This window comes from Zingiber officinale, chromosome 2A (assembly GCF_018446385.1).
Source record: "Zingiber officinale cultivar Zhangliang chromosome 2A, Zo_v1.1, whole genome shotgun sequence".
Classification (NCBI taxonomy): domain Eukaryota; kingdom Viridiplantae; phylum Streptophyta; class Magnoliopsida; order Zingiberales; family Zingiberaceae; genus Zingiber; species Zingiber officinale.
Window position 1 is genome coordinate 163,316,914 of NC_055988.1, and position 22,393 is coordinate 163,339,306.

Consider the following 22,393-nt stretch of genomic DNA (forward strand, 5'->3'; position numbering starts at 1 on the left):
AGAGAGGGTGAAACACGTGATTTTTAAAAAACTTTTCTTTTTCTAAGTTGAAAACAAAGTATGTGCAACGGAAATAAGAACAGAAAAGAAAAAAAAGAGTAAAAATAAAAAGGGTTAATAACTTTAAGCCCCCCTGAATTTTATAGCAAGTTACATTTTGCCCCCCTTTATTTAAAAAACTACACTCAACCCCCCTTTGACATGAAGTAAAAAGGGAAAACAAATAAATGACCAAAATAACCCTAACCTAAATCAGACTTCTAGAAGAAATTGAAAATAAAAATAAAAAAATCTCACAAAATCATTGAAAGTTTAACCTTAACCCAACCTAATTTATATATAAGTCCAAAATTTCACTTATTCCTAAAAAAATATCCTCAGAAAATTCATATATGCACTAGCATAAACAACAGAAAAACAGTAACTCTGAATTCTAAATTAATGAATCAAAATTAAATGAAGATAGAACAAAATTTATCATTAAAAATCAAAATGACGACCATTTATGATTTAGAAAAAAATCACCCTTTTAATTTTTGTCCAAAAGTAAATTTTCATTTCAAAACAACACCATCTTGAAACGAAAAGTATTTTTAGTTGTTTTGAAATGAAAATTTACTTTTGGACAAAAAATAAAAGGGTGATTTTTTCTAAATCATCAAAGGGTCTTCATTTTATTTTTTAATGATAAATTTTGTTCCATCTTCATTTAATTTTGATTTATTAATTTAGAATTTTGGCTTTTTTTTATTTGATAAAATGAGTTTTTAACTGATTATTCCTTTCAGAGTTGTTGTCTTTCTGTTGTTTATATTTGTGCATGTATGAATTTTGTGAGGATACTTTTTCTAGGAACAAGTAAAATTTTGGGTCTATATATAAATCAGATTTGTTTAAGGTTAAGCTTTCAACGGTCTTGTGGAGTTTTTTTATTTTTATTTTTATTTTTCATTTTTTTCTAGAAGTCTAATTTAGGTTAGGGTTATTTTGATCATTTACATTTTTTTCCTTTTTACTTCATGTCAAAGGGAGGTTGAGTGTAGTTTTTTAAATAGAGGGGGGCAAAATGCAACTTGCTATAAAATTCAAGGGGGCTTAAAGTTATTAACCCAAATAAAAACACGAATGCAAGTGATTTTACTTTGTTCGGAGCCTTCGGCGACTCCTACTCCAAGACCCAAGTCTCACAGACCTATCGATAGGTAATCCACTAAAAGTCTCTTTCGGAACTACCGGAATAGGGGATCGAGTACACAAGAATCGGAAGAGTGTAATAGACTACACTTTCCGTTTGTAGAAAGCACATACAGTAATTAAGTTTTATTACCAAACACTTTTGTGGGCAATTGGCTCGAACTTGGTGTTTGGACGGCTTCTCGACGGTAGTCGGGCATAGTAGAGTCACAGCAGAATAGAAGCAGTAAGCGGAAGTAGTTGGAAGGTCAATCGAGCGTGTTGGAGCTTGTACAGAAGTTGATGTTGAATTCTCAGTCGAGATAGTCTTTCATAGGGTGTGGAAGACGCCTTCCATAGCCTCGAAGGTGCCTCCAGAGTGTAAAATCTGATCCCGAACTCGTTGCTCCTTATCTGTGACAAAGTCTGAATTGTATCCCTTAGAAGACCCTTCCATAGCACCGAAGGCGCCTTCCATGAATAGTGTGAAAGCGCCTTCCAATACTTGAAGGAGCATAGGGCACTGTTCACCCGAGGCCTTTTTGCTCCTTTTGTCTTGCAAGTTAGGCTAGTCCAACACGATAATATTTAATCTGTAAAATAAAGTTAGCACAATATTAATGTGATTAATTTATGACTTAGACTCTGTCCTTCAGACCAGGATCTAGTCTAAGTCTCAATCTAGGTTTTTGAAATGGACCTAAATTGGACTGACGCCTATTGTCTCCTCAACCAGGACGCGTCCTCACTTACTCACTCTTCTCTAATGACTTACCTTCACTTACCCAGTGTCGAGTGAACCCATCGGGAATCAAACATCCCAATCTTCCTTTTGGAATCACACATCTAAACTTAGGGAATCGAACATCTCGGTCTTCCTTTCGGAATTACACATCTGGACTTTAGCTAATTTGGAATTGAACATCCCAACTGGACTTCCTTCCAATCGGGAATCGAATATCTCGACTACCAATCGGGAATCGAATATCCTGACTGGACTTCCTTCAAATCGGGAATCGAACATCTCGATTGTCAATCGGGAATCGCATCCCGACTAGACTTCCTGCCAAGTTAGTCAACCCTGCACACTCGATAAATGTATTATATCACAATAACACTTAACTTAACTCACTTGTCATTCATCAAAACCTGAGTTAGACAATTAGTACAAATTACATCAACAAAATCTTGGTAGTGGAAAGTATAGGAGAAAGTGAAGAAAAAATGAATAGCATATAAGAAATTATATACTTGTAAGAACAAGAAAAAATTTATAAAAATAATATACAATAATAAGAAAAAGGTCAAGAAAGCGGTCAATGAAATTAAAAATAAAATTTTGAATGCTTATATAAAAAATTGGAACAAAAGAAGAAGAAAGATTTACAAAATAGTTAAAGCTAGATAGAAGACAAAAGATCTTATCTAAATAAGATGTATTAAAAAAATATAATAGGGCACTAGTAAATGATAAGAAAATAAAAGAGCGATGAAAAAGTATTTTCATAAATTTTTTAATGAAAGTTTAGATGACCAATTTAATTTAAGTAATTTAAATATGTCAAATAAGCATAGAAATTTAAAATTCTATTTTAGAATTCAATTTCAGAAGTAAAGCAAGATTTAAATTGGATGCAAAATAGAAAAGTAGTTGGATTAGATGATATCCTAATATAGGTATAGAAGTGTCTTGAAAAATAAGGTATTAAATAACTCGCAAAGTTATTCAACCCGATGTTGAAAACTAAAAAAATGTTTAATCAATAAAGGATAAGTACTCTACTTCCCTTATATAAGAATAAATGTAATATACAAAATTGAGCAAACTATAGGGTTATTAAACTAATGAATCATATCATGAAATTTTAGAAAAGAGTAATAGAAAAAAGACTAAGGATGAAGACTATGATGATCAAAAATTAACTTGGATTAATGCTTGAAAGCTCGACGATAAAAGTTATACATCTTCTCAGTCAACTAATTGAAAATTATAGGGAACAAAAGCAAAACTTACACATGATATTCATTGATATAGAAAAAGTTTATGATAGAGTCCCAAGAAAATTATATGAAAAATTCTAAAAAAGAAAGACATATATTGAATAATTAAAGATATGTATGAGAATGTAATGACAAGAGTGAAGACTTTAGGCTGATTAACCAAAACATTTTTTATAAAGATAGGGTTACATCAAGGATCAATTATAAGTCCTTATATGTTTACATTAATCATAGATGAACTTGTTGGGCACTTCCAAGATATAGTACCATGATGCATATTATTTATAGATGATATTGTTTGGTAGATGGTAAATGGGAAGGAATAAATGTTAAACTCGAATCTTGATGGGAAACGTTAGAAGTAAAAAATTTTAGGCTCAATATAATAAGTATATGTAACGCCTCGCCTTCTACTGACTAAACTGTAAGGCCGGGGGTTACGGTTGCTAAACTATTCTGTGGCTACCACTGATGTATAATGTGAAAAAGACTGAACTAAATTAAAAACTCTGCTAATTGCTATTAAAACTGGAATTTATATTCTGATACACTTTCATTGTTGTATATATGCTAAAGAAGGGAATCTAAACTTTCTATTTGATCAAGGAGCTGAAATCATATGTAAATCAGACTTCCCAATCGATTGAAGCTGAGACTCGATCGATTGAAAGGGCTTCAATCGATCCACTGATCGATCTAACGTGCTTCTGTGCACGGAGGTCTTTTCTGAATCGATCGGTCGATCGATCCAACCTGGGCCAATCGATCAGCTGATCGATTCAGCAGCTCTCTGTTCGCGGAAATTATTTCCCGATCGATCGGCCGATCGATCCAACCTGGGTCAATCGATCAGCTGATCGATTCAGCAACTCTCTGTTCGCGGAAATTATTTCCCGATCGGCTGATCGATCCATGGCCAATCAATCAGCTGATCGATTCATCAGCTCTCTGTACGCGGAGAATCACTCCCCAATCGATCGGCTGATCGATTGAGGACCCTCCAATCGATCGGCTGATCGATTAAGGACCCTCCAATCGATTGGCTGATCGATTGGAGCTCTGATTTCTGTGATTTCTGCTGTATTCCACCACTAATCCATATACAATACAAATGTATCAACTTAAAAACATCATAAGATTCCTAGGCATGCCCTTACGGTCATTATTCATGGTTTATTAACTGACATCAAAATAACTAGTAGTCTAGGCATAACATGGTGCATACTTTCACAATTCATGACATTTAAACATTCTAAAGGTGCAGAATAATAAGAATATAAGAAGTTCTAATTCTTTAAATTTGCTAGTCCCCAAGAGTCTTTATTCCAAGTTCCTTCTCACACACATCTTGACATATTGACCTCCAGCCTCCGCTAATCCAGCTTCCCTTTACCTGTATCTGCAGTATAAGGAAAAGGAAACTATAAGCTTGGGAGCTTAGTAAGAACCATCTACCTCATAAAATATGAATTCGATGAAATCATGCTTTAAAAGGATGTTATTTGAAACACGTGCTGATATTCATGCTGGAAATGCTAAAACATGGCATACTAATATATGAGTCATGGCAATCAAATACTGATCATAGAACTATCTTGTTGTATCAATAAGAAAAACTGAACTGATGCATAAGCTGAGCTAAACTGATTCTGGGCTAATGCTAAACTGAATTGTATTCACATACCTGATTTGTGAAATTTTGAAAAGTATTTTCATAATAGATAAAAATAATAATCATGCTGCTGTTGGGCCCGACAACTGTACTTGCTATGCGCGCATCCCTAACTAGACCCGAGGTAGCTAGTCCCGAATCTAGTAGGGTTTACTAGGTTATCTAAACCTAGGGACGACTATGGGAGTCCAACCCAAGGACAACTAAGAGTCCAGCACAGTACCACTGATAAAAGTAAAATACTGATTCATAGGCTGATTCATCTTGTCTTGCTCTTACTAGGTTATCTGAACCTAGAGCTAGGTTATCTGAACCTAGGGGCAACTATGGGAGCCCACACATTGGACCGTAGTCCCATATAAACTGAAGCAAGACTAAGCATGCTGTTTAAAATGCTTCTATAGCATTTAACTGAGCTATTAAAATGTCTACTGTAGCATTTAACTGTACCAGTCATTTTATCGAACACTTGGTGTGCTTATCCCTCCTCTCTATTAGGGGACCACCTCTAGGCACCCGATAGCGTCTAAAACCCCAAAACTGGAGAGGAAAATATGTCTGACCCATCTAGAGGTGCTCAAATAAACCCTAAACTTGCGAGGAGGATCAAATACACCCTACGTGCCGAAAAATCTGCATATAACTAAACTAAAATATAAAAACATACGATTAACTACTTAATAAGTCTATCATCCTTTAGAGCATCCACAATAGCTTGGGATATTTCTCCCAAGTATTTGTGGACCCCACTTTCACATCAACTTTCAAATATCCCACTATTCAAATATCTCAACTTTCATAATGAAATATCCCACCATCCAAATATTTATGGGTCCCGCTCATCAAATATTCACTCTCAAATATCCTCAATTCTACAATTAAATATCTCACCATCAACCAAATATTTATAGGGCCCACGACCATTTAATTAATTTACATTTAATTTTAATAAAAATATAATAGAAATATAAATTTATGTTCATACAAATACAAACATTTTATAAATTTAAAATTAAAATACAGAGATACACACCCTATTTAATTAATAAAATACATAACGATAAACTACAATTAATAAACTAAACAATAAGCAGATAAAATAAACCATAGAAATTCACTACATGTTCAATTTTTTCTTCAGTTATTCACATATCGCTAGATGATTTTGAAGTTGTTCATCAGTTATGCCTCGTGTGTCCATTACGAGGAGTTGATGTGCTTGGATGAGTTGATCAACTTTCTTATTGTTATTATACTCTTCCAAATGTGTCATTGATTGTTGCATAGTCTGATTCAATTCATCAAGTAGGCCTACTCTTTCTTTGCCTTTTCTCTTTGCTGCCTTCTGTCCCATTGGACGAGATCGGATTTCTCTATCATGTATATCAGCAGTTGTGTTAGGATTAGAAGAGTCAGTATGTGCACCTGATGATTCTGATGTTCTTGCTTTTTTTTGTAGCCCGTCGATCTGAGGATTGAGGAGCATACATAGGACTATCTTTCACGATTCTCCACACATGCTCATATTGGAAAGTAGTTTTAAAAGTAATATTGTATTCTTCATGAGCTCGCACCATCAAATCCTCGTCACTCCATCCGCTTGGTCGATCATTATACCATTTATTGTAGATTCCATTGTATTTATTTACGATCTTTTTTCAATGAAGCCCAATGTGATTTTGCTTTCTCCGCAGTTCTCTTTTTAGCTCCCTTAGCTCGATTGGTATTGAAGTATGCCACAACTCGTTTCCAAAATGACTCACTCTTCTGGGCATTACCAACCACTGAATCTTCACTCATAATTGTGTAGGTCGCTGCAAGGAGCTTATCATCTGCTACTGTCCATACTGTTCGCTTGCTATGATCTTCATCTGATTCGTTGCCCATCTCTGGTGCTTGATTTAGAATAATATCGTCGGACCCTATTTCAGATGAGAATAGAGGAAATTGTGAATCGGGAACTGCATAAGGTGTACCTTTATCATTGTCAGCTGCATCAACACTAGCTCTTCTCGATTCATTTGATTGAATCTCTAGTGATTGAAGCTGATTATTTCCATGAGATGGGGCTTGCATGAAATACTGACTACTTTGGCAATATTCTGGAGGATATGTATAAAACGGAGCTTGAGGGTCGCCACTCAAAGAATTTGGATAACTTTGGAAATTATGGTAATATAGTGGTGGGTATGGAAAAGGTTGGAAATTTGGTGGATGTTGAGTGAGAAATGAAAATTGAGAATTGAAGAAATTAGGACGGACTCGAGAACTTTCCTCACTAGAATTTTCGTCGATATTTGGAGAGTTGAACAAATCCCTAAAATAATGACCAGAATTTTTATCCATCTCTCTAAATTTTTGGTAGGCAATAGGTATGGAAATGATGACAATAGATGAAAGAAAGGATGTATATATAGGGAGAAATTGAACGTTACCTAACGTTTAATTTTCCGAACGTTACCCAACGTTTAATTTTTCGAATGTTTTCGAACGTTTAATTTTCCGAACGTTGATTCCTCGAACGTTTAATTTTTCCAACGTACGCTTCGTTTTTAACGTTTTAATCGTCTGAATTTAATTAAATTTAAAAAATAAATAAAGTCATAGATTCCCTTTTAAGGTGGGGTCCACCAACAATTAAAAAAATAAAAAAATAGTGGCATCCCACTTTTTGTGGGCTCCACAAGGGGAAATCACTGATGAGTGTTTGGTGATTTCCATTACCCTCATTAAATATCCCCCACAATAGGTGATATTTGGGAGTGGGGGATATTTGGAGAAATATCCCCTCTAAATATCCCTTATTGTGGACGCTCTTAGTCAACTGATGATCCTTAAAAAAAAAAAAAAGATAACTCGGTGTACAAAACTTCCGTCATGTGAAGTCCCGGTTGTTTTTTGTAAAAGACTATTTCTTGAATTCGAACTCGTGACCTTTTGATCATATAGTAATAATTTTACCATTACGCTAAGGCTCCCCTTCAATCCTATAGGACAATCAACATTATCACCCTGGTGGCAAGGGTTGAACGTCTATACTTTTCTAATAGACTTAATTTAATTGAGTTTCCAATTGAACCGAATTAAATTTAATAGCTTATATTTAACGGTGTCAATCTTAATTTTCTCAATTGAATCGAATGTTGATAAAGATTGAAGAATTATATACGATGAGTAACTTTGAATTCATGATTTATTTCCTTCTAATAATACCATACATTGAGACTGTTAAAATGACAGTTTTCATCTTAAAAAAAAAAATGAAAATCACTATAGTATACATTTTTTTAAAATACTTATAAAATTTTAGATATTAATTCTCATTCACATTAAAAATTAGCTAGTACTCCCACTATCAAAATAATCTATTTATATATTTCCTAAACCACTTTTCCTTATAAAGAATTGAACAATTTTTTATTTTTATATTAAAATGAACTCTAAAATAATAATAATAAAACATTTAAGATAAGTTTCCTTGGATAGCTAATAAAAAACAAAGGCCACCTTTATAATCTTTCTTAAAATAATATTTATTTCATTTTAATTTAATTAAAATTTTTAAATAGGAAGTTTCTTAAAAACTTACCTAATTATATTATTATTATTCTTATTATTATTATTATAAAAACTCTATGAGTAAATAGGCGGTAAATAAATCAATGTTCGTGAATAAATTTGGTGTTCGATTTTGTAAGAATTTATTTATGTTCGTTCAATATACACAAGATGAATTAAACAAATAAGCTTAACAGCTCGTTAAGCTAAACAAACATGCTTGAACACATATGTGTTCAACTCGTTAACGTTAGTAAACAACATTCATGAACAATGTTCGTGAACAATGTTCATACTAAGTTCAAGCTAATAACCAAGCTCAATAACCAATCAAACAACTAATAGTTTCAAATAATCAAACAAGCTTAAATTAAGAGCCAATATCATCTAAACGAACCAAGCTCAAATCAAGTTCAAGACAAGCTCAAGTTAAGTTTGAATTGAGAGATTGATAATATCTAAACGAATAAGTTCAAGTCAAACTTCAAACAAACTCAAGCTCATAAAAAAAAAAAAATCACACGCTTAACCATCCAAAACTCCATTGACCCATACTCGACATAAAACATTGTGCAAAGGTGGGTTCCGCCGCCCAGCGGCCCCCTAGGCCTGACCCCACAGGAATCCTAGGAGGAGATAAATCAACGGTGAATGCTGGCCCGGATAAAGCGTAGTGTCTCCAGAATTTAACACAGCTGGCCCAGATTATTCATCCAGTGCGCGTCCATGGACTTTTGACCCTACAACTCATTGTGCAAGGATGTCACGCCTTAACCGGTTGATCCAGCCCGCGGGGGCATACTCGACATAAAACATGAGCGGAGACTTGGAAGTTCGACGGCTACTGCTCCCAGCTCGTTCGTTCTCCATCAGATCTCTTCACCTTTCCACTTTTTGATCTTCCCACGTCTCCGCCGCCTTAATTCCCAGGCTGCAGACACGTTCATTTCGTCAGTTTACGAAGCTATAAAGATTGGATCTTTAGATGCTCAAGGGGAGAGGGACGGGGGGTCGCTGGGCTGCTGGTCTGTGACGTCAAATTTGGTGGCCAAAGCTTCCGCTTTTGCCTCCGTTTTTACGCTAGTCGGCCGGGGTCTTTCCTAGAGATTGGTCCCCCCTTGCTGCCCTTTTGACCTTCCCCTTGTGCCCTCCTCGATCATCATAGGCGGAATGGGGACCAGGGCCAAGCTTGCGAAGAGAGCTCTCGAGACGGATATGCCTGTCATGGTCCAGGTAAGTTCGCTCGCATTTAATGCTTTGTGAAACAGGAATCTTCTTTTCTTTTTTCTTCTTCTTGATTGTGGATGACCAGGTAACGAGGTTAGAGATCTATTTTACTATGTCTGTGGCGTTCTAGATAGTCGAGCTTTGATCTTTTGTTCCCATCTTTGCAAGGCTTCTGCAGAAAGATTGAATCTTTGCTCGCTTTCATTTTTTATGTGAAAAGTGGGAAAGTGGCCATTGTTTTCTTTTGACATTTGTAATAGTTAGCTACGTGCTTCGATGGCTGTGGTTCTTTTTGGGAGTCGCGTGTTGCATTTTAAATTTCTTAATTGGATTCTTTTGCCTTTTCAGATTCAGGAACTGATGCGTGGAACGAAGGAAGCGATATCACTAGCTCAGGTTTGACTGGCGGAACCACTCAGTTTGCGCTGATTGTTTGCTTGATTTTCTGATGCATTTGTTTTTCATGCTTACGCAACTCGAGAACACTTTCTTCAAAATTTAGTAGGTGGTCTTATCTTCATTTTGGTCTTGCTGCTTGGATCCATTATTTACTAAACTTTCGGTTTGATTTCAGTTTCTGGTTTGGTGATTGTAACCCAATCAAACCAAAAATCTTAATTTATTTGTTTATGATTGAACACATTTAACATTAAGGTTTTTTGGGTTAATTCAACTTGTACATAGTTTATGCCAAATTCAAAAGTTTACAAAATGACTACTTAATTTAATATTTTTTTTAAAAAAAAATTGTTTGCAAAGAGTTGCAATCTAATAGAATAGTTAAAAAATTATGACATTTTATTGAAATCTTTGTTCAATCCAAACTCAATTGAAGCAAATCGATAATTTTGATTGAGATTTACTTTGATTTACATGCTAATTCCAATCCGTTTGGTTTAGTTTTAAGAACATTGATTTGGCTCAATTCAGTTTGGCTTGGTTCCCTGTGAATCAAATGAACAATCTTGTAAATACTTGTTATAATAGCCATTGCTACTTTTGAAATCATTCGCAATATCTCATACAGGGTGTAGTCTATTGGCAACCACCTGAACAAGCTCTAGAAAAAGTTAAACAACTCATTGGGGACCCTTCGATTAGTAAATATGGTGCTGATGAAGGTCTTCCAGAACTTAGGCAGGCTCTGATTGAGAAGGTATTTCCTCATAAATTTCAAGATCAGGCTTCACATTCATAATAGCTGAAATGATTAATCTACATAAGTTCTAAAAAAAAATCAACTTTAGTTCTTTTGGACTATCTTAATGGTGATTGCAAGCGCTCTAAATAGTTGTAGAATAATTGTCTGTGGTAGTAGTTGATAAATTGTTTCTCCTCTTTATAAAAGTGTATAAACTGGTAATTGTAGTAGAATCTTGAAATTTATGCTTCATTGGAATGAAGTATATAAAAGGTAGAAGCAGCCAGAAACTTTGACGATGATTATTTAAATAATTTCTACTAGGTAGCCATGAAAGCACAGATGGGATCAAATTAGTTTAAGGACCTATCATTTTTAGTTGCTTTCTTCCATTATATAAAGACTCTCTCTCTCTAACTTAACATGTGCAACTTGAGCAAATTAAGAAGACATTCTCATATGCATTTTGTATTCACTAGAGAATGTAATGTTACTAATAATCTAATAGTATGAGTTGGTTGCAGTTGCAAAGGGAGAATAATCTGAATAAATCTGCAGTTATGGTCACAGCTGGTGCAAACCAGGTAATCAAGTTTCCAACAATATTTGGTAGTTTCATCTTCCAAGTTCTCTGTTTTCTTTTGTAAGCAAACTTGAGAAGTTGCTGATAAATTTGTTTTCATTCACAATTTGTTCCTCTTAATTATCTTCATTCAAATTTCTTAGTTTATCCAACATGTATGCTCATCCCATTTTGTCTGGAATGTGGAAGTTCAGTTTGTATATTACTAGCTCTCTCGTTTGCTTAACTCTTTTCTTCGTATGATTTGAAGACAGTAAGGTTACCAGTTCATGCTTGGATGAACAAGACTAATTTGTAAATGAATGTCGGATACCATAACCTAATAAAATAATCCATATAAGAAAAGTCTTTGAAGGGAAGATATTATAGCTTTCGTAAGGTTTTATCCTCAGTTTTTCTAAAGTGGATAGTGAATTTCCAGGCAACTAAGTGGATTCCATAATCACTAACATGGATTAGTTCAATGAGCATTTTTATGTTGTTTGTATAGGCTTTTGTACTTTTGGTTAGTCAAGTATGTTAGAGTACTTAGAAGGTAAAGTTGATTTGATTTGTTCTGATGGAGTCTGATTTTCCACATGCTGGGGTATGTAATTCACTAATTCTACAGTGTTTGATTGCCTTCATAGACAAATTGCTTATTTTTTTATTTACTCTTTATATGTTTTATAGGCATTTGTAAATGTGGTGCTTACCCTCTGCGATCCAGGGGATTCAGTTGTCATGTTTGTGCCATATTACTTCAATGCTCGTATGGCATTCCAAATGACAGGCGTTACCGACATATTGGTTGGGCCTAGTGATCCCGAAACACTTCAACCAGATGTTGGTAAGTCTCTTTTTTACTTGTTTTGCTAAAGTTAAATTACTCTTAGGGGTATTGTAAGTCATTAGAAATGTGTTGTCGGTTGAATCTCACACCAAATGTATAGGTTTTGGGATTATTCTGACTCTTAGAAACTCTATGTAATAGATGTCTTTGATAGTACATCAATACAATATTTCTTTCCTCCCATTCAACATAGTACGAGAGTAATGCCCTAGGGTTCTACAGATAAGGTCATCAATTTCTAGGTGGTGTTTAAGGCATCAGAAACTCTAATCCTTAGGGAAAGTGTTTTACCTAGAATACTCTTACCTCGGAAGCTATTGTTCCTACTCTTGCCTCAAAAGGTAGGGTTCCTCTTACCTAGGATAGAAGTCTCTTGTATCTCGGTAGAAAAGTCTTCTTCAATGCAAGCTTGTGGGGAGATCTTTAAAATGACTAAGAAATTAATATATATATATATATATATATATATATATATATATATATAGAATAGATACTATTAAAAATGATATTAATATTAGTAATTGATATTTATATGGTGAGCCGAGCATCGTGAGTCCTAGCCCATGCTCAACATGAACCTGCACTTGAGGCTAGTCCATATACGTTTGGGTCATGCGTTGACATCTCTATTGGAAAGGTGTCTTTCTCTTCCTCTTCCTCTTCCTCTTACCTTGGAAGCAAAATCGTTCCTATTACTCTTATCTTGGAAGGTAAGTCTTCCTCTTCCTCTTACCTTGGAAGTTAAGTCCTTCCTCATTCCCTTATCTCAGAAGGTTGTTGTTCTTCCTCTTACCTCAGAAGGTAAGTTTACTCTTCCTCATACTACTTTGAAAGGTAAGTTTATTCTTCCTCTTACCTCGGAAGGTAATTTATTTTCTCTTTTTGTAATCCTTTTCTAGTTCATGTAACAAGCAGGAGATAAATTGCAGTTGTACTCTACTCGAGGGGAGTGTTAGAAATATTATGAGTTATTAGTTATGTATAGTGTGTTCATTCCCCATTGGATGTTTTAGATTTAGAATCTATGTTGAATCCTATATATATACACCTTCTCTTATGAACCATGTTCTTGATGTTTGTCTGTGTGGATCATACACCTTTGTTTAGAACATACATCTCTCTAATTAATTATTTTTGAACGAACCAGTGAAATGATAATAGTTTTTTCCCCCTTAAAATATATAATTGGTGCAGAATGGTTAGAAAAGACTCTATCACAAGATCCAATTCCCAAGCTAGTGACTGTTGTAAATCCAGGAAACCCTTCAGGAGCCTACATCCCGGAGCCTCTCCTCCTGGTAAATTACATGATATATGTCTCTACAAATATGCTGCCAAATTTTCTGTCTAATCTATATAGGTTTTTTACCAGAAAATGTCAGATCTTTGTAAAAGAGCCGGTGCATGGTTCGTTGTAGATAACACATATGAGTAAGTACTGTGGTTATCTTTTTCTTACTAGCAACATCATATCATTTGCTAGGTTCAACTTATAAATTGTCCATATTGAGATAAGTAATCAAGAAATATCATTAAGCTCAGCTCGTATGTGCACAAGCAGCGTATACTTGCAAATTCATTAGTGTTCATTGCTACAAGATGCAACCTTATGACAAATATGATATCATCATCATCTACTTGTTATAGATGAGAATTGTTGCAATGATTGTTTCAAGTGCGTGAGTCTCACAGAGATTTGCTTAGGCTACGGATACATTCTTATTCTTACTAAATTTTTTAGTTTAGCTTAATATAGATTTTTCATACAAGGCTATTAGAAAAGGCCGGCAAGTCAAAACTTGTGGTTTAAATTCAATGATTTGCCTACTCCTAGAGTGTAGAATAGACTTTTGGATTGAAGTTTTCGTCAAATGTATAGGAGACGTTCATTTGATCAAGTCAGGAGGATGTGGAACAACAAATCAAATTCCTTTTACGGGTGACACTTTACATTATGTAGCAGGCCTGTGCCTTTATACAACTGAATAGTGGAGGTTGAACTATTTTTGCCTCAGAGATATGTCAAAATTGAAATTATGAACTTGTTTCTGTTTTCTTTTGATGGTTATAGGATGTGCAGATATTTTTTAGCACATAAATATTATGCAACATCATGAGCATGTTTATTCATTTCTCTCTCTCAAATAGAAACCTACAATTTTCTCTGGCAAAATACTCCATATCTCTGTTAATTAAATTTCCTACCATACATAAATCACACTGTGAATGTGAATCACATTATTACCTACAATGCATGTAGTAGATATGACATGACAAGCGACCGCCCAATTGATCCAACCAAGATTCCTTACCATTTATGGCTTTTTTTGTGGTCAAATATAATGATGCAGGTATTTCATGTACAATGGTCTGAAGCATTCTTGCATAGAAGATGACCACATCGTCAATCTCTTTTCGTTTTCTAAGGCCTATGGAATTATGGGATGGCGTATTGGATATGTAAGTCGACATTCCAGCTAACATTTCGGTCGATCTTGTGCCTGATGTTCAATACCGCATGCCAAACAAGTCAAATTCTTGGAAGCCTGTTTTGTTTTCTAGAAGCATAGCGATGATCAATTTTTGTTTCAGATAGATTTCAATCTGTTAGAGTATTCATGTTGACTGCTAAGTAGAAAACTTAAAACTATTTTTGTTCAAACCAATACTTTAGGCAATCATAGCTTATAAGGTTAAACATTGATTTCTTTACTTCTATCTTTGGTGTGGACAAATTGAGCTATGGTAAAAATATAAGTTCGCAAATTGAGTTTGACTAATTCTGATCTTCTATGAACTAACTATTGTGTAGATTTTCAGTCATTTTTATGAATCTCTGTATCTTAATCTCGTACACAAACTCACAGATAGCATACCCAGATGCAGTCGATGGTTTTGCAGCTCAGCTTCTCAAAGTTCAGGACAACATTCCCATCTGTGCTTCAATCATAGGCCAGCATTTGGCTCTTCACTCCCTTGAGGTTGGACCGGAATGGGTTAGAGAAAGGGTGCAGCTCCTCGTGAGGAGCAGAGACATGCTCATAAAAGCTTTGGCTCCACTCGGGGAAGAAAATGTCAAGGGAGGACAGGGTGCTATCTATCTCTGGGCTAAACTTCCTGAGAAGTTCTCGGACGACTATGAGGTTGTCAGATGGCTAGTGAGGAGGCACCATGTGATCGTCGTTCCCGGGAGTGCCAGTGGCAGTCCAGGCTATGTTCGAATTTCGTTCGGCGGCCTGAAAGAGACTGACTGCGAGGTAGCTGCCTACAGGCTGCAGAAAGGTTTGGAAGAGCTGGTGAAGGACGGCATGGTCGAGTAAATAACAAATGCAATCGTTGGGCTCCAAAGCACAACTGAAGTGAAGTGAAGTGAAGCTGTTTTCATTTGCCTTCTGGACTGATTCCAATAAGATCTTCCTCATTTTGTGTTCATATTCATAGTTTTTGCTTTGTTTTGTTTCGATTCATTTTCCATTGCGAAGAGGTAAAGACAGCAAATAACATCTCTTAAACCATAATGAAGCATCATTTCCTTTCATGTAGTGGTTTTTTTATACTCCAGGTGTTTAAGTTTCTTCTGATTAATTTTGAAAATTTGAAGCATAATTTATGCATATTCAGTTAACTTTCAGATTTGAGATTTAAGTTCTGGTTTTATTTAAGTTTTGGGTTTTTATTATTCCTTCGGTTGTTATATCAGTGCACCATAAGATGATATGATATTGTGCCTCGATAAATAATTCTATTTAAAAAGGAATAGATATGATGAAGCTGTCATCTTTCAAAATATTTGATAACTTCTTCTAATTCTGGTTTTAATTAAAAATGGAGATTTTATAAACAATTTTAATTGAAATTACTACACAAATTATAAAATTTTAAAAATTCTTTATCTTTTATTTTTAGAATTATTACACAAATTAGAGATTTTATAAAATTACTACACTTTATCTTTTTTTTAAGAATTACCACCCAAATTAGAGATTTTATAAAATTTCTGCACTTTATCTTTTATTTTTAAAATATCAAAAAGTATAATTTTAATATATATATATATATATATATATATATATATATATATATATATATATATATATATATATATATATATATATATATATATACACTTTTTACTAAACACTATAATTCAATTGGGAAACTTGAACCTTAGAGATAAAATTTTAAAAAAAATATATAGCTTAAAAATTATAACCCAATTGGGAAGCATCAACCCTAAAATAAAATCTTAAAATAATATTTTTAATTAATTTTTTAATTCAAAATTAAAAAAAATAATTAAAAAGAAAAAAAAACAAAGCAAAGCTGATATGCTGTGCAACACGCACAGTACGTGACTGTGCGCATTGCGTAGGATATCATATTCATCTATATATATATATATATAATTTAAAATTTATCATAAAATACTTTTTCAAATAATGAAAATCAATCGTGACATAATATATATAAGTTTACGAGCAAATTATTTTTTTAATAAAATATAAAAATATAATAATTTTGATAAAAAAAATTTAATAATTCTTATCATCAAAATTCCTAAATATTATCTTGTATTTAGACATATAGATGCATTTTATGAGCTATTAAAGTCTTTCTATATTTAAAGTAATTAAAGAAGTATTATTTGACAATTAATAGTTTTATATAACCTTTATTATATTTAAAGATATCGATATTTTAAAAAACGAATTATAAGTTTAACTAAGGGATATTTGGAATATAATATAGGCTAAAATACCGGTAAGCCCGCTAGGTTTTATATCTAGTATTATTTTGCTCCCCTATATTTAAAAAATAAAAAATCTTGTAAAAGATAATTGTGCCTTTTTTATTATTTTTTTAATAATAATCTCAAGAGAAAAAAAATAAATTGAATTGACCATTATATCCTTTAATAAAAGCTCTTATAAAATTCATATATGCACCAATATAAATAGCAAAAAATAGTAATTCTGAAAAGAATAATTAACAAAAAAAAACTCATTCCACCATTCTCACCAAATAAAAAAAGAAAAATTCTAAATTGATGAACTAAAATCAAATGAAGATGGAACAAAGTTCATCATTAAAAATCTCCTCTTAATCATCAAATGTAGCATAATGAATAAAAGACAATTATACCATTATCTTTTTTATTATTTTTCGATAATAACCTCATGAGGAGAAAAATACATTGAATTGACTATTATATCCTTCGGTAAAAACCTTCATAAAATTCATACATACATTTACATAAATAATAGAAAAGCAGCAACTCTGAAAGGGATAACCATCTAAAAACTCATTCTACCACTCTCACTATACCCAAAAAAAGACAGAATTCTAAATTGATGAATCAAAATCACTTCTACTTCATTATACATTATATTTGATGAGGAAGAAGAGATTTTTAATGATGAACTTTATTCTATCTTCATTTGATTTTGATTCATCAATTTAGAATTCTAATTTTTTTTATTTTGTGAGGGTAGTGGAATAAGTTTTTGGTTGATTATCCCTTTCAGAGTTGTTGTCTTTCTGTTGTTTATGCTGATGTATGTATAAATTTTGTGAGAATTTATATCAAAGGATATAATAGTCAATTCAATGTATTTTTTTCCTCTTGAGATTATTATTAAAAAATGATTTCTCACATTTGACTTTTGGTCAATGAGGGGTTAAATATTTTTTTTTAAAACTAGGGGCAAAATGCTATGGGATAGAAAATATGCGGGGTTAAAGGTATTTTAGCTTATAATCTTACTATTTTATTAAAAATCTCCCCCTTTACTAACTAGGTGAAGCCTAAAATGTATTTACGTTAATGCCCTTTTTTCTATTTATACTAAAAAAATTCAAGATTTATTAGTAATTCCACAAGCGAAACAATCAGTGTTTTAGAGTTCGAGACTCAGCTACAGCGTATTATTATGAATTTTTCTCATCATTAATTTTCTCTGATTGTTTTATATAAAAAAATATAGTTCTCTTTAGTCTCATATCTTAGAATTGACAACACTATGATCAAAGAAGCTTCTATAAATATTTTAGACCGACGATGTTAAAAAATATATTTTTCTTAGTTTTTTTTTACTAAGATAAGTATAATATTAAATTAAAATAATTTTTTTATAGTAGTTTGTTGCTAGGATTCTCTAGTGTCACTATTGTATGGGTCTGACAAATCTTATCCAAATAATTAATTCTTGGTTTATAAGGGTGACACTAGAAAATCCAAACAATTTAGATTTTCAAAAACCCAAATAATTTATATATTATTATACTACACATGCAATTAATACTAAAGAATCAGTATAATGTAATATCTGCTCTGGAATATTCTTCTCCCTTCCAACTTTCTAGAGGGATGGTAGTTGGAAGTTGGTTAGAAAGATTTGAACGGTGCTATCGATGGTCGAGTAAGTTTTTTTCCTCCCATCAATGGCGAGGCCGTGAGGGCCCTTGTTCATGGCTGTCAGACTACTTTCTTTGGAGTTAGCCAAAGTTGAAGGAGCAGTTGTTGGACGGTATGTGAAGGTGCAGATCGGTTTTCCTTCCCATCTCCCTCACATACCCTCTTCTTGGTATTTTTTCCTTCCCTCCCTCGGTTGACTCCTTCCTATCTGTTTTGTTTCTTGATTTCTTCGGCCTCTTGGCTATTGTGTTTCTAGTTCATTGGTGCAAATAGGTTGCTGTAGTTCTGGTTTCAAGATTTTCCGCTGATTGTTGGAGCTTTTCTTGGCCACTCGTAGAGAATTTTATAAATTTTGTGAGATGAAGTTAACTTCAATTTTTTAGGGTTTAGTTTAACTTTATGTTAGATTCAGGTTTAAATTTGAGCTCAACAAACAGACATTATTTGGATAAATTTCTAGGTTATAATGAGTAGTATAAAATTTTGGTATAACTGGTTAGGATCCGTAAGGGGTAGATCCAGTTAGTTCCATTTAACCAAATGTACTACGTCGAAGTCATATCTTCTTAGACATGTATAGACTGAGCTTTCCTAACCTACTATCATCCAAAACTTCACCAGTATCGTAGGTCAAGTTAAACTTATTCCCTTTTTAATTTAATCCTAATTACCCTACCGGGTAGATTATTTTTGGAGGTGTCAACTAGTTTGAAGCCTAGCTCCCCTAAATTATTGATTTTTCTTTTAAGATTTTTATATAATTAAGTTTAGTTTTAATTAAGATTTAATGTTTAATTTATAATTTATAATTTAAATTTAAGTTTTTTATTTTGAATTAATTAAATTGGTCAAATTGTCCTTCTTTAAAAGAGTGTATTTAATATTTAAATTTTCTCTCCATTTTAATTTTCTTAAGTTAATTGAATTGTCTTTATTTAATAGATTATTGTTAATGTTTAAGTTTTTATTAGTTTTTAAATTTGAATTGATTAAATTGTTTGTGTTATATTTCTTTAAAGGTTTATCTTTTAACTTGTTATTAATTATTAATTTCGAATTTTCTTTAATATTTAATTTTGAATTTGTTAAATTTGATTTTGATTTTAATAGAGTGTTTGAATTTATCCATATTTTTTTTGTCTTTTAAGTTCATATTATTAGTTAAATTTATTAGATTAGTCTTATCTTTAAAATTTTCTTTGCTTTGGATAGAATTTTCTAGATTGATATTGTCAAGATTATTAAATAATTTATTAAGGTATTTATTGATTTCATCTAAATCTATTTCGTTATTTTTTGAATTCAACCTTATTTTAATATTTGAATTAATTATTTATGAATTAATTAATATGTCTGAATTGATTTGGTCAATGTTTTGTTTGACCAAGTCACAGTTGATGTCAATTTGAGCAAAGTCTTGATTGACTTGATCAAAATCTAGATAGTAATTCAAATTGATTTGGTTATTATTTGAATTTTTAAGATTATTAATTATTTTCATATTTTTTGAAATTTCTAAATTAATTAAATTTGTTTTATAAGATAATATCCTAGGGGTATTTGTGCATGTATTGTCAAATACATTATTTTCACGTATATTTTTAGAAATATCTAAATTAACATGCATATTTTTTAAACTACTACTAACAGGGGTATTTTGATAAATTTTACTAACCTTAAGCGCAGCCCCTAATTCAGTAGGCTTCTCCGTTGGATCTGAGTCGAGTCTGGATTCGATTTTGACTTATTCGTCTAACTCCAATGACTCCACGTGAAGGTTGGTTAGGCAGGTCCAAAACTTGTGGGCATCCTTGACCTTTCCTATCCTACAAGTAACTTTGTTAGGTAATAAATATGAGACAAATTGTAAAATACAACACCTAAATAATAATAAAATAATAATATTATTTGAGGAATAACCTTAACGGAATTTTTAGAAATTTTTAAGAATTTTTTGAAAATTATTCGAAGCTCATAACACGAGTTTACGGGGATGCGTTTATATGCTTTGGAAAAGCCTATTTAGAAATACCCAAAAAATGGAAGTTGATTGAGGAATTCAACCTAGAGTTTAATTAAAATACCTAAGGTTATAATATTTTTTTATTTTCTTATTTTCTTTCTTTTTCCTTCTTTTCTCTCCCGAGCTGATCCTTCTCCTCCTCCCCACTCGCGGTGCTGAACCCTCCTCTTCCTTCTTCCCTCACGCGACATCGAGCCACCGCTGCCTTCTTCCTTCCGATCTCCTCTCTCGACGCCGACGATCTCTTCATCTCCCTCGCTCCTTCTCCATCGCGAGCACCAGCATCTTCCCCGACGCATCGCCGGCTGGCCTCGTGCCCTAGCCATCCCTCTTTCCCCATCGGCTGTTGTGAGCCAACGCGGGAACATAGGCGTTGCCGTTTGCCCTCGGTTGGCTGTGCCCTAACTTCTTGATGTCGATGTTTGATGATGGTGTGAGCATCACCGGCGGTCCCAGTTAGGCTTGGAGCAAGGAGCCCCTGTATCTCTTGATCGTGGTCGGCTATTGCCCTTCTCCTGAGTATATTCCGGTCAGTGCCCTAGTGACGGCGTCGTACTATCCTGTGCCCCGGCTCATTCATCGCAGCACCTCGATTCCCTCCGAGAGAGATCTCGGATCTAGTTCAGGGGTAAGTCTTGCTCAGTGTTGAATTAGTATGGTTTTGGTATCATATTTGGTTTGGATTTGGGAATTTTGCTTTGATTGTAGTTGATGTGGATTGAGGATTGTGGTTGATTTGGAAAACAACACTTTCATCTAGCTCTGATCATCCTTGTGGCATCATCTTATCTTCAGGTCTGAGGGGAGAGCTCCACTGGTATTGCTATTACGGTTGGTGCTATTCATCTAGCAGTGGATTGAATTAGGGTAAGTTGTTTAGTTTCAGGTAATGGATTGAGATTTGAGTCTAATCCTCATATGTTCAGATGTTGGTTATGATTTAGGGTATTTGTTTTGGGAGATCAGCAACCCCACCTTGTACCGGCTACCAATTCCCGGCAGCCAACATCTTCGACCATGAGTCAATAACGGAGCATCCGATTTAGGTGAGTTTTGAAGTTGATTTCATTTCTATATGGGATGTGAAAAGTGTGATGTGAGTTGTATTAATTGAGGTGGATGAAGTATGTAGGGTTGATTCTTGATGTCTAGTGGAAGTTACAATGGATTTGTTGATAGGTTATAGATTTTGAATGCTAGATTTTCTATTTAGGGTTTTGAATTATGTAAGAATATGAATGGAAGGGAAAGTGACGATGATTGGGTTTATGATGGAATGATTAGGGTAAATGGAGCTAACCCTAGTTGATCAATGGATTAGATTTAGTTGAGGATTTGATTTAGCTAATTAATTTATATATAATTAGCTAAATCTGTATATCATTTATTACAGGACTTTGATTCAAGACGGCATCTCGACGTGGGATCTTTCGAATATGATCTCCATTTTTTAGGCGGGTACTTCTGATTTATCTCTTTGATATAGTCATTTTAGATATGCGTAATAGTATATAGCTAGTAGCAATGGATTATGTTACTTTTGCTTTGGTATGTCACTATTTGTTCCTTGTAGTTTGCCTATATTCTTATTGGTTATGCATTCATACTTATATTCCCTTGTTTGTTGCCATGTTTACTCCTGTTCTTAGAAATAGTGACATACATTGACCTACTGTGTAGTAGACTTGTTATTTGTCATATCCGATTTGTGTACTTAGATTCATGATTCCTAGATCATTGTATGATTTATTTCCTTTTTGGTGTATTT

At 33.5% G+C, this 22,393-nt stretch overlaps 2 protein-coding genes and 1 long non-coding RNA gene across 3 annotated transcripts; 2 read left to right on the forward strand and 1 right to left on the reverse strand.

The window, feature by feature from the left end:
- Positions 1–6,487: 6,487 nt before the first annotated feature.
- LOC122044203 lies at positions 6,488–7,192 on the reverse strand. Its single transcript, XM_042604731.1, has one exon. The coding sequence runs from the start codon at positions 7,190–7,192 to the stop codon at positions 6,488–6,490; it is 705 nt and encodes a 234-aa protein (XP_042460665.1).
- A 2,043-nt stretch (positions 7,193–9,235) lies between these two features.
- On the forward strand, positions 9,236–15,725 carry LOC122042973 (aromatic aminotransferase ISS1-like). Its single transcript, XM_042603387.1, has 9 exons — positions 9,236–9,637; positions 9,980–10,027; positions 10,659–10,787; positions 11,297–11,356; positions 12,028–12,184; positions 13,382–13,485; positions 13,560–13,618; positions 14,539–14,647; positions 15,055–15,725. Exons 1-9 carry the CDS (start codon positions 9,575–9,577, stop codon positions 15,505–15,507), a joined length of 1,182 nt encoding a protein of 393 aa, XP_042459321.1. The 5' UTR covers positions 9,236–9,574; the 3' UTR covers positions 15,508–15,725.
- A 4,987-nt stretch (positions 15,726–20,712) lies between these two features.
- Positions 20,713–22,085, forward strand: LOC122042974. The gene is made up of 4 exons (XR_006129413.1): positions 20,713–21,253; positions 21,421–21,492; positions 21,570–21,671; positions 22,019–22,085. It is a non-coding gene; the product is annotated as an uncharacterized LOC122042974 (long non-coding RNA).
- Positions 22,086–22,393: the final 308 nt, after the last annotated feature.

What these genes read in the sequence shown, in the direction of transcription:
- LOC122044203 (XM_042604731.1), bottom strand. Translation starts at nt 7,192, where the DNA reads ATGGATAAAAATTCTGGTCATTATTTTAGGGATTTGTTCAACTCTCCA.
- LOC122042973 (XM_042603387.1), top strand. Translation starts at nt 9,575, where the DNA reads ATGGGGACCAGGGCCAAGCTTGCGAAGAGAGCTCTCGAGACGGATATG. An exon ending in GGCAGGCTCTGATTGAGAAG is followed by an intron (nt 10,788 to 11,296) that starts GTATTTCCTCAT and finishes AGTTGGTTGCAG; the next exon opens with TTGCAAAGGGAGAATAATCT. An exon ending in TCCCGGAGCCTCTCCTCCTG is followed by an intron (nt 13,486 to 13,559) that starts GTAAATTACATG and finishes GTTTTTTACCAG; the next exon opens with AAAATGTCAGATCTTTGTAA.